Consider the following 12,952-nt stretch of genomic DNA (forward strand, 5'->3'; position numbering starts at 1 on the left):
CGGCGGCGGCTGGGGCCGGGGCCGGGGCCGGGGCCGGGGCTCCCCTCAGGCGGGGCCGGGCCGCCGTGCGCCCGCCGCTCCGGCCGCTGAGCCGCGGGCAGGCGTAGCCCTTCGTAGCCGAGCGGCTCCCGATCCGGTGGGCTGGAGGCAAGCGGGCCGGTGGAGGCCGGGCCGTGAGCTCCGCGGCCCCGTGTGGTGCCCGGTCTGGGCCCGAGTAGGGAAAGATGCTTGAGGTCGCAGGCCAGAGGGTGGGAGAGAAGTTTAGAAGCGCCTAAGGGAGCGATTGCAGAGGGAGGATGATACACCACCCCCCCAGCGCTTCCATTTGAAAACCCTGAGTTGGAATATGAATCTTTCTAGGGCAGCTGCTGCTTCGCAGGTCCTTGCGCCTGCTTCCGAGTGCCTGGTGGGAGATGAGCCAAATCCAACAATTAAATGACAGTAAACTTTGGCCACTACTGAGCTGGACTGATTGAAAACATTTTCAGTAACTCATTACTTATGCCTTTAATTACCTGGCCTCATTAAATTAGCCTTAAATGGGGATTAAACAATTTTATGGTTACAGACATGCAACCACTCTTAAAATTCCTGTCTCCCTCTGTCATCATAGGTCTTCCAACGTTTCACTGAGACATTTTCCCCTAAGCAAGTGCCGCTGTGAATGTTGCATCACGATCACACACAGGGCACTCTAAATCTGCCACTGGCACTATTATAGCCTTGTTTTTCCCATGGGTTCCCATTGCTTTTTTGGTCTGTGTTGAATACAAATGGCCATTCTTTTGTAACCTGGCTTACACCACTGTAGCTGGTGCTCGTATTCACCAAAAAGTTTTTAAAACATCAGTGCAATAAAAGGCCAGAACAGTCGGGGAATATTTCTGGCAATTTGGACAGATTCCAAAATGATTTTAACTCAACTTCTGTTCTGACGCAAATCCAAATGGCAGTTCTGCCAGACCTGTGGCATAGCAGGTGATTTGGGGTTTGGAGTGAAAATCTGGATGCTCTGTGAACTCTGGTCATCTTCGGTTCTCTGCTACAACGCACCTTTTCTTATTTGACGCGTAAGCCAGGTGCACACTGAACTAAATGTGCTCATCTCTTGTTGCTGGTAGCTGGGAACCACAGCAGCAGGCCCCCTCCACCTCCCACCTCTAAACTACCTCCCCACCACTGCTCTCTCCACCTTCATCATGCCCGATGGCCTCTCCACAGCTTTTCTGAGTGACCCAGCCTGCCTCAACACCTTCAGGAAATCCAGTGTGCGGGGTCATGCTTAGATACGGTACAAGAAAGCCGATGCTCACAACCTACAAATGTAATGGGTGCTCATGGAAAGCAGTGGGAATTTACCAAGCAGGAGTGGGCACATAGCTTCGTTTCAGAAATGGTGCACACCTACATGAATGTCTGTCAAGTTCCTGCACCTCACACGCACATCTTGTTCTTGATCCAAGTCTGAGACTCCTTCTGTAGGGACTTGACCCTTAACTGTTCCATACAGTGACATAAATGTCCATGGGAAGTGATCTTATAACAAATTCTAAGCATGGACTAGAAGGAGAAGGATGAATTAAGGTTAAGGCAAAGCACTATAAATCAGGAGATGTGTCTTCTGCTCCAGACACCAGAGCTCTGTGGTTTCCACTCTCCATTTTTAAAAGAGTATTTTCCTATTTCGGCAGTGCTACTGCAGGGATAAGATGTGCTAGTTGACCAGATACTTATGTCTTATAGTGACGTAATCATAAAAAAAAGCAGTAAGATAATGGACACATCCAACTTGTTACAGCTCCAATTACGAGTTAACTAGGTTAAATGTGCAATTTACAGAGAGCTGAATTTGATTTTAAAACCAAATTGGAACATCATATTGCTGATTGAGGACTATCTCACTGTATTTGAATCCCAGGGCAGTTAGAGCCAAACGTCTAAAAGCAGCCTCGGGGCTACCGATCACCAAAAATGTGTGAGGATTTATTAAGAGTCCCGTGCTGAGGGTTTCTGGTCTCTCTCAGCTCTCTCACGTCGGGGAGCAGCAGGCTAGTTGCAAATGCTGACTTTAAGGGCTGGCAGGTATGAATGGGATGTCTCGGTTTCCACACAACCCTGCACCACCCTTGGTCCCCTTCTGGCCTTACTGTTGTTATGGAAATACTGATGTCACTCTGCTTTCTGGCTGGAGCAAGATAAGCAGGAGCCCAAATTGCCTGTCTGGTGAGAAGACTGAAGAGCTTAGTTCTAAAACCATCCTTTGAAAGCGCCCTGGCCTAGCAGACATACCGGTGCTGCTGAGGTAGGAAAGTCCTGTCAATCTTTCAGATTGTTCAGTGCATGTAAGGGATAAATAAGAACACGAGTTAATGCTGGAGTCTCCATTTGTTCTCTGATTTCACCATCCTTTGAATGAACGGGTGTGTTTCAGACGTGTAAGAAACCTCTCTAGACTGTTCCCTTCCAAGACTTCCCCTCGCCATAGTCACCCTTGTCCCTAATGTGGCTTTTTTGGAGAGGTGTGTGAAGAGCCAGCAGTTTCCTCTGAAAACTCCTCCCTCCTTTTCTGCTGCATTTCTCTGCCAAGGAGTTTGGGTGGCTTAGGCCAGCAGTCAGGAGGGGTGCGGCGTGGAAGGTGGGAAGTACCTCTGCTCCGTACATGCTGTGTTTCATCTCCTCTGTGGTATCTTGCATCTGTTTCATTTGCTAACAGTGTTTGATTTGTAAGATGTTATGTCATTTCCCCAAGGTGTTAACTTCTCATGCTCAATTGAAGCACTCCCTGAATCAGAATGAAAGCCATTTCTGAGCGCAAGAAAACAGACGTATGCTGCAGAGATCTTTGTTTCCTGTGATGCTAATTACAAATTTGACTTAGTCGAAGCTACACTATATACTGTAGATGGCAGAAGGGGATCACAGCATTGCCAGTGGATCAGGCACAGTGGATCAAGTTCCCAGTTTCGCTGCTGGTCTGCTCTATGACGTACAGAAATCATGTCACATTGTCACGTCTCAGCTTCCCCATCCATAAAGTGGGATAATGATGCCTACTTTGTGAAATGCTTAGAAATACAGTAATGAAAAGCACTATCTCAGAATAAAGTACTGATATTATTGCTTAACTTTATTTCCTATAGGTAGCATATTTTTAGGTTAATATCCCAATCCTTCTTCTTTTTATGTAGAATTATAACTTTTATAACACCTGTTTTGCTTTTTAAATTGGTTCTTAGTAGTGTGATACTGTTGTTGTTTTCTTTTTCTGAAGATTGGTATCCAAAGTTATTCCAGACTCCAGACAAATTGTGTTCCTCATAGTACACAGCAATAAATAACTTTGAGAAAAACAGGTATGACCATCTCACATTAAGACCTGAATAAAATGTTTTAGTGCTGACAATAAAACCTTGTTCTTAGATAAAACTACAGCAGGTTAAATGCGGCCTTGGTTGAAATTGTTGTTACACCTAAACGTGTGACAGAAGTGTCATAGGAAGGGGAGGGTGAGGGCACACGGCAACCACATCTCCTGGAACTCAGAGCGGGGGGCAGAAGGGATAGGGGGTGCCCACAGCATTGTTATGCCACTGGTGTGAATTTGTGGCTATTTCTTGCTCCAGTGATAACCCTAGGGAAAACAGTGAGCACCTACATCCTTTCTCCTTCCACCAGATCTTGGATGTAAGCTAAAGGGTAGTTGATGCTTGCACTTTCCTGGACCCCGCTCGGCACATCTGACCCAGTGTCAGGGTCCAATACTCCCTAATTAGATGCTTTTAGATATTCCATACTTGGGCTCGGGGTTAATGTTTAATACCATATTTTGGGCTCGGAGTTAACGTTTAACACCATATTTACTTCCCTGAAATCATTTGATGTTACATGGGATTTTGATTTAGCAGAATGATACAGCAATATACGTAAATCACAATACGAGTTACACTCAGCAATTGCAGGAGGCAGCTGGCTCACAGTACAAACGTGTTTCTCACCATGGGTCTCTGATACACTCACCCTCATGGTGGTGGGCAGCCTCTGCTGCTGGGAAGTAATAGATGGTTTGAAGCCAGCTCAGGCATGGATACAAGGAAAAATATCCTGAAAAGTCCCAGAAGTGAATAGTCTAGAACAATTTCAAAGAGGTTTCTCATGTATACAGTCCTCATCCTGGTCTGGCTAAGACAGGAAGACATTTGCGCTCTTTTGTTTAAGTCGGGGATGAGCAGTTCTACAGCCGGTTGATTCACGCAGCTGATGTAGCCATTTATCTAGAACAAAGGCCACCCTCCGGTCCCCTCTGTGTCAGGGGAAGTTCAGCTTTCTGCACAACAGCTGTGGTCACTCACTCCATGCATTCTTCCCTGGGCTTCATGAGCACGCTGCCCTCGCCTGTCTCCTCAGAGGCTTTTTCCATTGTTGAGGTTCAGTGATCGGTCACACCAGGATCTGTGTAAAACATTGCTTCAAACAATTATCAGAATGCCTCTATTTATGTTTGTGATTCATAAATCTTAATTTCCAGCAACTCTTCCTCAGCCAGCACTAATTACCTTATCTGGTAAGAGATTCACTTTCCGGATAGGTCGGGGTGAACTAATCTTCCTTTACAGTTAGGTTCAATGACAGCAAGACATCCCTGAGACTTCCCATTCCCATTTATCCTCTTGCTCAATTGCACTGACAGAACTGTTTTTCTTGGTCCCCTTTGCTCTCTGTCAAGGTAGACTTCATGCCACCATAAGCAGGGTGGCATGAATTGAGCTGGAGGGTTTTTTTTTTTTTTACTAATTTGAAAGGACGTAGTCAACTTGAAAATTAGTCATTTCCAAAGTAAAATGAATAAAAAGAATTACAGGTACCATATTCTTGAGATTTCCTTATCAGGATTTTGTAATCCGAGCTGTAAACTTTTTATTCCACCTCTAACAATATGGAACACTCAGATAAAGTAGGAAATTGGATAAGATGATATGATTGAAAAAGCACTCAAAATATATGTCAAATGTACAGAATACCTAATAGAGAATCCAAATTCCCCTCATGGCTACTGTTAGTAATATTAGGTGTTTTTTGTAGCATTAAATACATAAAAAACATCCGTGGAAAAGCATAACTATGCATTTGGCAGCCTTCCTCTATTTCACTGTATCGATAAGCAAGTCATGGCAGAACAATTCATGAAAATTCTGCAGCAGTCATGCTGCAGACTAGAATTTCTGTGTCATTTTGTGATATTTTTGAAAAATAAGATTTCATAAGTGCAGTAGGATAAGACAGCATGTGTTATGTGAATGCAGTAGCATTCTCTTTCAAACATGAACATTTGCTCAAGTACCCTTCATGGTCAAGGCTCACTGAAATTAGCAGAAAATCTTCAAAATTGTAAAATTAGCCATCTGCATAAGACTTTGATGGATCTGCAGCATTTAAAACATTGAAGCCCAACTCTTTCTCAATACTGTTGAATAACACTAGTAATATAATGTCTGCTCAGTTAACTATATTTCGGTTCATACTTTGCCATAATTGCAATTGTCACAGAGTAGTTTATATAGAAAATGAAAAAAAATAAAACCAAACCAAACAGAAAATTGGAGGGAGGCTGTCTTTGGAGAAAGATGAACGTAGGATATTGGGGCAGAAGTATTTTATACAGCGTGAAAGGCAGTTGGCATTTGAATTACACATGCTACAAAAAGAAGAGGCTATCGTAATATTTAACAAAGTGGGTGCTCTCTCTGCAAAAATTGATTTTCAGACAACACGTATTAGAGCTACTGCTCACCTGGGCAGGCAGATAGATGCCTCCATGTGCACAAGACTAGAGTTCTGGAGTACATCGCTTCAGCAAATCCATGCCCATGGATTGAAGGAGAGCCCAGTTGAAGCCAGCAGATTATCTACATCTAAGCTGTCACTTTTTAAGAAGTGAGAACAAGAGAGAATTTGATAGGTTCTTGGTTTGCTGCCTCACTCTTTTTCACACTCCTCAGTTAACAAGATTTTCCAAATACTAACAATATTGCTGCATTTGATTTATGTTGTTCTCAAATGCACTGTGACACCCCTAGTAAAGATAAAAATTAGCAAAAGGAGAGTGCTGGTGTGGCCATTCACAAAGATATCTTAAAAACCATTTTTGTCCATTTTAGACTCTAATTACACATGGCTGCCTACAGGAGTTTTTCTTGGAAATGCTGAAGTAAATCACAATCTTTCAGCTTGTTGCAGGAACAAAAAGGTAAATTATTTCAAAAACTTAATTTAAATTCAGCTCATCTCCAGAAAAGCCAAGAGGCATTTTCTGGAGCTAAGACATTAAATTACAACTTTCTACTCCTTTAGAAATCTGTATGTAATGTGCTCACTTGCATTAATTTAAAAATTTGCAAGCTCATCCTACAAAAGCTTCTTTTATTTTTGATACTTGTGTTTTCATTCAGACAGAGATTTTTGGAAGACCTTCATTTTCTCTGCAAAATACCAGTTTCAGCGTGTGAGTCTGTCCATAAATGCAAATCAAATATAAAGCTACCAAGTTAAATTCTGACTTTTCTCTAGTGAAAAACTGAAAACCTCATATTTCCGTAATTCACTACACACTGCAAACACTGCTTTTTATATCCATGCCTGTCTTGGGTTTTTATTTTTTTATTCATTGATATCTGATAATATTGACTGGCTGCAGAGCCAGAGAGATCTATGAAGTGGATTGTTATGCTCTTGGAGGAACACAGAACAGAATTGGTCAGTAAGAAATGTGTTTCTTTCAATAATTTTGTATCTGCATCTGCATGTAGAAAAAAGCATCCAAGAAAGCAAGAAAGAGGATTGTGTCTGGTTAAATTTTTTTAAGACAGTTACACCTTTTCCTTGTTAAATTTGCTAATAAAAGCAACAGTCTCTGCTACCAAATAACAAATACTTGTACGTGTGCAACACAACTTTGGATTCTTCTCAGTGCTTAATTCTAGGACTGCCATGCCTTGAGTGTAGGAATGTCACTGTTGCTTACATACAGTAGTTATTGCTGCTTTGCAGTAAGGAATTTGTTGTCTAAATAAGGGAAAGCAAAATTCTTCAGTTTCTTCTGCTATAAACTGGGTAAGCACATGCAGAGAACTGAGACTTAGAATTCCTCATCTGATATATACATGTTTTCTTATCAGCCAAAGTAAACCATTGCATACTTTTTCAGACCATGTTCCTCAGTGCTTAATAACATTATCCTTGGCACAAGCCAAGAGTATTTCAATTAATATTTAGTGTGTAAATCCAAACTAAGTAATTTTGAGTTGAAGCTAGACCTGGGTGCTTCCAGACTAGCTCTTTCAGACCGCTCAGCAAAGGTGCTCTGATTTCTTAGAGGAACTATAAAGGTTCGTTTCCTGTGTGTGAGGACGTGGATGAAAGAGTATTTCTAGAAGCATGTATAGTTCAGTTTGCACTCTCTGTGTAGTGATCACATATTCAGAATTTTGACTGAACATTCTTTGACACAGTACTAATTTTCTGTCATCTCTTTACATTTATGCAGCCACATACCCTGAGTTTAACAGAAAGTTTGGATTTTGTTTAACGACCAAATATTGATACAAAGATTGATAGGGAAAAAAAAACTGGCAAAACTCTGCATTGTGGATGATTTGCAATGGATTTAGAGATAAACTAGATACAGGATAACTGGAAAATCCCATTTCTAAATTGAAATTAAAGAACACGGGAGAGGAAAAATAAGTAGAAAGAAGAAGAGGCTGTGAACAAATAATGGTTTGCCCATTGAACCTTTGTGATAATCGCTGATATTTCAGCTTCCAATATAATATACACCTTTCACAAATGACAGAAAAGGTGGTAGAGTTTGAAAGGAGACAGTCTGAGGAAGGTAGGAGGAGATCACTATATTCAAGGGAGTCACTAAAAGAGAAGAGATGAGAAAATAAAATGGAACATAGTGAAGGATTGCAATTCTTTGTCCTATGTCCACTGGTGCATGGCAGGGTAAATAAAAAATCTACACCATTCAAACAGCCAGGTAGGCATATAAATCCATACTCTATGATAGAAAGTTAAGGAAGAAGGTAATCATCTGTGGCACAGCGGCAGCATGGAAGGGGTCTAGCTGAGAAGAGGCAGCTGGCTGCTGGAGTGAATGCCAAATATACTGGTTGTTCCACCTAGTGCAGTCAGAAACACCCAAAAGTAGTTCAATGCCAGTCTAAAAAACTTGAAGCTTTCAAACGATAAGGAGTAGCACAGCTGTAAGCTGCCTCATATTTCTGCTGTGGCTGCAGAAATACTGTGTGGATGAGAGCGCTACTGGTTAAGATGACTTATCCTGAATTCTAGCAGGCTAAAACAAGTCCCTGCCATTCTGTTGTTACCTAACTGAGCTACAAATACATAAATAAGCCTATGCCTATCTTGATGAGCATACCTGTAGCTATGCCTACAATTTTGAAGTCTACCACAACCTTATGCTTGCGTCAGTACTAAGTGTAAAAGATATTCTCCAGATGCAAACCCTTCTTATGCCAAAGCCATTTTTAGGCATTCAGAGGGGATGGGCCCAGGAAATTCTGCCACTAGAGTTAGTGCTGTCTGCTGAAATGGAAGAGGAATTGGACATATGACCTGTCTCCATGTTGTTCCCAGTACTCACTGTATTGTTTATACTCACACGTACACAATTTTTCATACAATCTTGCTGCAAATGCCTGTTCAGGAGAAATGCTAAGCAAAAGGACTAGTTGTTTCAAGTCCCCAGACAGCTTCAGAAAATGCAAAATATTCTGAGATACCTGTCCATAAATCTCATAACTGTTCTGGGCTTCTCCTGTGACTCTCCTTTTTAAATACGTGTCTCCTTCATATGGTGGAAATGTATAGAGTTGGAGTAGCTGTCTGACTGTACACTGATTGTAAGTAATAAAAACACAGAGGAGTAGTCATTTAGAGTCTATGGTTTTAACCTAACCTGAAATTAGAAGTGTTCTTAGTAATGAGGCTGCAACAGAGCCTCTCAGATAGCAGTAGCCATCACTTACATAGAAACAGTAGCCCTCAACAGAAAAAATTAAGACAAGCTTTAGTGGCACTATGGCAAAACCACCTAACCTTTATTCATATTAGTACTGACATAGTTTATGCCACTTCTGGAGCTAGTTGCTACCACTGACAACGTACTGCTGCGATCAGTATCCATACTGATTCTTCTGTAGTCGCCAAGACCAATCAGAATTTCACCTGGTACTCACGCACACCTTCTTGACATGGAAAGAGCCTTTGTGCCAAGGAAAAAAGGTGTGGATAATGAATCTTTATGCATTTCCATTTTGTTTTATTCCTGAGACTGATTCAGGAATATGATCCACTCAGAATCTTGAGCTGGTTTCAAAAGCACCCTGAAAGGTGTTCGCTAGCATTGATGATGCACTGAAAAGCATAAGGGTGATGGAAATTCGAGACAACCATCTGCTGAGGGGCAGAGCTTCCAACAGTGCAATATATCGCCAGGAGGATTTAGTGTCTACGGTGAGCATATTAGTGTGGATGCCACCAGATTTTCACTTGAAGATGAAAACCACTCCAAATCCAAAGAAGCCTAAGGGCGCAGAGGGTGAGGCCACTACTTGAAGGCAAGTGAGAGTTAGAATAGGTTTCCTTTTATGCTGACAGACTCTCTAACCTTGTCATTGCAGTGGCACATAAAGAGATTAATGAAAAGTCAGATGGCCCTGATCCATGTTTTGCTGTTCTTGGAAACAAGATAAAGATAAATCCATTGGACTGGGTACAAATAACGATAAAAATAATCCATCGGCAAATGTTACTCATGTCAATATGAAAGAAACTAAATATGAAGAGAGTCCATCTTCCAAGAAGACATTTTTTATAAAGAAATAAATCAGTCTTCCAATAGAAATGAGCTTTTCCAGAAGGGAAGGGTAGGACAACAGGAGAAGGAAAAATGCCATCACAAAAAATGTTTTGGCCAAGAGGAATTTGTAAATAATTTAAGTAAAGAGATACCAATTTATGCAAATAATGTGTTTTCAGTCATGGTGGTCTCAATTATGAAGACCATGGAAAGTCAGGCAAATGACTCAAATATAGCTTGTATTGTGCTGAAAACTTGTTACTGAAGCGCTCTAAGGCTGTGATTTCAGACTTAGCAGACTCCTGTATGAAAAACTTACATGACATAGCAGGGAAGCTCTTGACTAATTCAGATTTTGCTTCTTCAGTGAAGCTGACTCTGTTCACCCTAGGCAGTCATAAGGCTGCAGAAACGGTACAAGCAATGTTGAATAATTTTCTTTCTACCTTGGTAGTGCAAAAACCTGGAGGAGATAACGTCTAGCATATGCCTCTATGAAGAAGGGTTCAGGAGCAGATGCAAAAGCTCAGAATTGAGGTCTGCAGCAACAAGGACTGAAATATTGCCAAAAGAAAAAGAAATGACCTGTGCAGATACAGTCGGTAACCACATTATTAAGCAAGGGTTTACCCTCTGGCATGAAAACCAAATCCAAAGCATCCAATGTTCAAAATCACAACCAAGAAGGGAGCTGAAACAAGATCACCAAAGAACATGCCCTGGGGTTCAGAAATTTGGGATGTAACCAAAATGTTACCAGATTCATGGGCTTGATTGTGATTGCATTATTGCCTATAGATTGTCATCTAATCTAGCAGAACAATGCCAACAAGAAAGCAACAGAAAGTGGCCGTGCTAGTAAAGCAGGTCCCACTGCCTTTGGGTTGTTATTACATGGGTCCCATGATCCCACCTTCCACACATTTTCACAAAGATGTCAGGATCCATCTAAAGAAGCTGAGGAACCAGATTCACAGAAGTCAGACAGTGAATAGCAGAAGCCCAAAAGTGACATGCCCGGTGCTGTATTAATGCTAATCCAGAAGTTAATAAAAATAGAAGAGGTTTTTTTGTTTGCAGAGTAGAAGGTCAGCCTGGAGATCCAATTCTTAATGAAGCAAACCAAAATACTGGCAAAACCACTAAGGAACACAGTGGCCTTTCAGACGCTGAGCAATCCTGTGAAGAGGTTGTGTCTGGACTGACTAAAATGCTTACTGATCAACTCGACCTCAGCAGAGAAGACAGCAGCAGTGCACAATTTATTGGCAGTCTGGTGGATACAGTGCTAAAGCTGTGTCTTATGATAGTTAAATACAGCAACCCTGAGTCACTTCTGGCGGAGTCAGGGAGCAGGGAGGATCGGTAGGCTCTAAGAGCATGGGAACTGCTGACTCCGTGGCTGGATCGAGTAAAGGTACTGTATCAGGACACAGGGTGGTAGTCATGAATCAGAATCCTGAAAAAGTGTGTAACAGCTCCGAGCCCTCTTGCAGCGGATGGCTGCCTCTCGGGCAGACCTGCCTGCACGCTACTTCTCAGATGGCGATGAGTTCATGAATGAGAAAGGCAGAAATTAGAACACGATCGGACTTAGTTATTTGGTCGGTTGCTCCAATCTTACTGCCTGATGAAGAACAAAAGTCTTTTTTTCTAGAAAAATTTTTTCTAGACATTTCTCTTCTTAAAATAGTGCCCTGAGTAACAATGGGGGCTACTACTAATCTACTGTCTTGTTACAAAATAGTAAACTAACAGGAAATAAAGATGCACAGAAAAAGCATACTTTTAGCTCAACACAAAGATGTGCGAAATTATCTTACATGCTGTATTTCCCACAAATTAAGTGGGTCTAATTTTGAAGGTAAATAAATACATTTGCTTTCAACTTTTATTTCATAAATTAAGACGTTTACATTCAGAAATGTTCTAATGGCAATGCCATTTAATAAAGAAATCTTTACATTATAAACATTAAGAGGTGTTCACAAACATTTTTACCCATGTTACTGAATTGCTATTGGATTCTGAGTATCTAAATAATACAGAATCCCAAATTACTTTTCAGTCTGTATTTATTATATTTTTTTCAACTTGGACAATGAAGAGCAGTCTGGGCTGTGTTTGGAGTCTTCTCCCCTTTATTAATGACCCAGCAGACAGCAGCTCTTCACCTCTTGCGATCGTTCCGCTTGGCAGCCACTTACAGAATCCAGCCATGGAGCACACAAGCCTCCAACAGCAGGATGGAAGTAGAGGACTGAGATGCATCTGCCACATCACACCCACAGACATGCACGTGCACAGTCTCTTCAGTTCCCCTTTAAAATAGTTGACCTTATCAGTGCATCTGCTATAACACACCTGTATATTGCTGTTGGTGCATGACACACTTCTGTTGTCTTTCTGGTTTTCCGCAGCTTCAGAAACTGTCATCAGTAGCAGTGAAGAATGGGTACAAAGGAGGAGAAATTTTACAAGCAATGCTGAAATACAAGAAGGAAAGGCAGTCTGGTGAGGCTGTAGGCACCTCTGTTCGGTTGCCAGTCTTGAACTGGCTGCTTAATAGGTCGTGAGCAGGGCCATTGCCTGTCACAGAATCATTCAGGTTGAAAAGACCCTTGGGACCATCGAGTCCAACCCTCAGCCCAACTCTACAAAGTTCTCCCCTACACCACATCCCCCAACATCTCATCCAAACAGCCCTTAAACACACCCAGGGATGGGGACTCCACCCCCTCCCTGGGCAGCCTATTCCACTCTCTGACCACTCTTTCTGTGAAAATTTTTTCCTAATGTCCAGTCTGACCCTCCCCTATTGCAGTTTAAAGCCATTCCCCGTTGTTCTGTCACTAATTACCTGTAAGAAGAGTCCAGCAACCTCTCTACAATGCCCTTTCAGGGAGCTGTAGAGAGTGATGAGATCTCACCTCAGCCTTCTTAGCATGATACTGGGCCAGCAAAGCACAGCATCTTAATGTCAGCCAAGCACTTAGCAGAACTCCACCATCTCAGACTCATTTATACACCAGTGATTTGTAGAGGCTGATATTAGTTGTACTACTCCTG

The 12,952-nt window shown here is 41.9% G+C and overlaps 1 protein-coding gene across 1 annotated transcript; it reads left to right on the forward strand.

Moving 5' to 3' along the window:
- The first annotated feature begins 9,456 nt into the window (after positions 1-9,456).
- AKAP3 (A-kinase anchoring protein 3) lies at positions 9,457-12,517 on the forward strand. Its single transcript, XM_074901142.1, is given in 8 exon segments — positions 9,457-9,537; positions 9,662-9,796; positions 10,005-10,134; positions 10,137-10,249; positions 10,338-10,548; positions 11,050-11,248; positions 12,083-12,182; positions 12,304-12,517. Coding segments are annotated over 8 exon segments (1,125 nt in total). The 3' UTR covers positions 12,460-12,517.
- The last annotated feature ends 435 nt before the right edge of the window (positions 12,518-12,952 follow it).

The sequence above is a fragment of the Athene noctua genome, chromosome 3 (genome assembly GCF_965140245.1).
Source record: "Athene noctua chromosome 3, bAthNoc1.hap1.1, whole genome shotgun sequence".
NCBI lineage: Eukaryota > Metazoa > Chordata > Aves > Strigiformes > Strigidae > Athene > Athene noctua.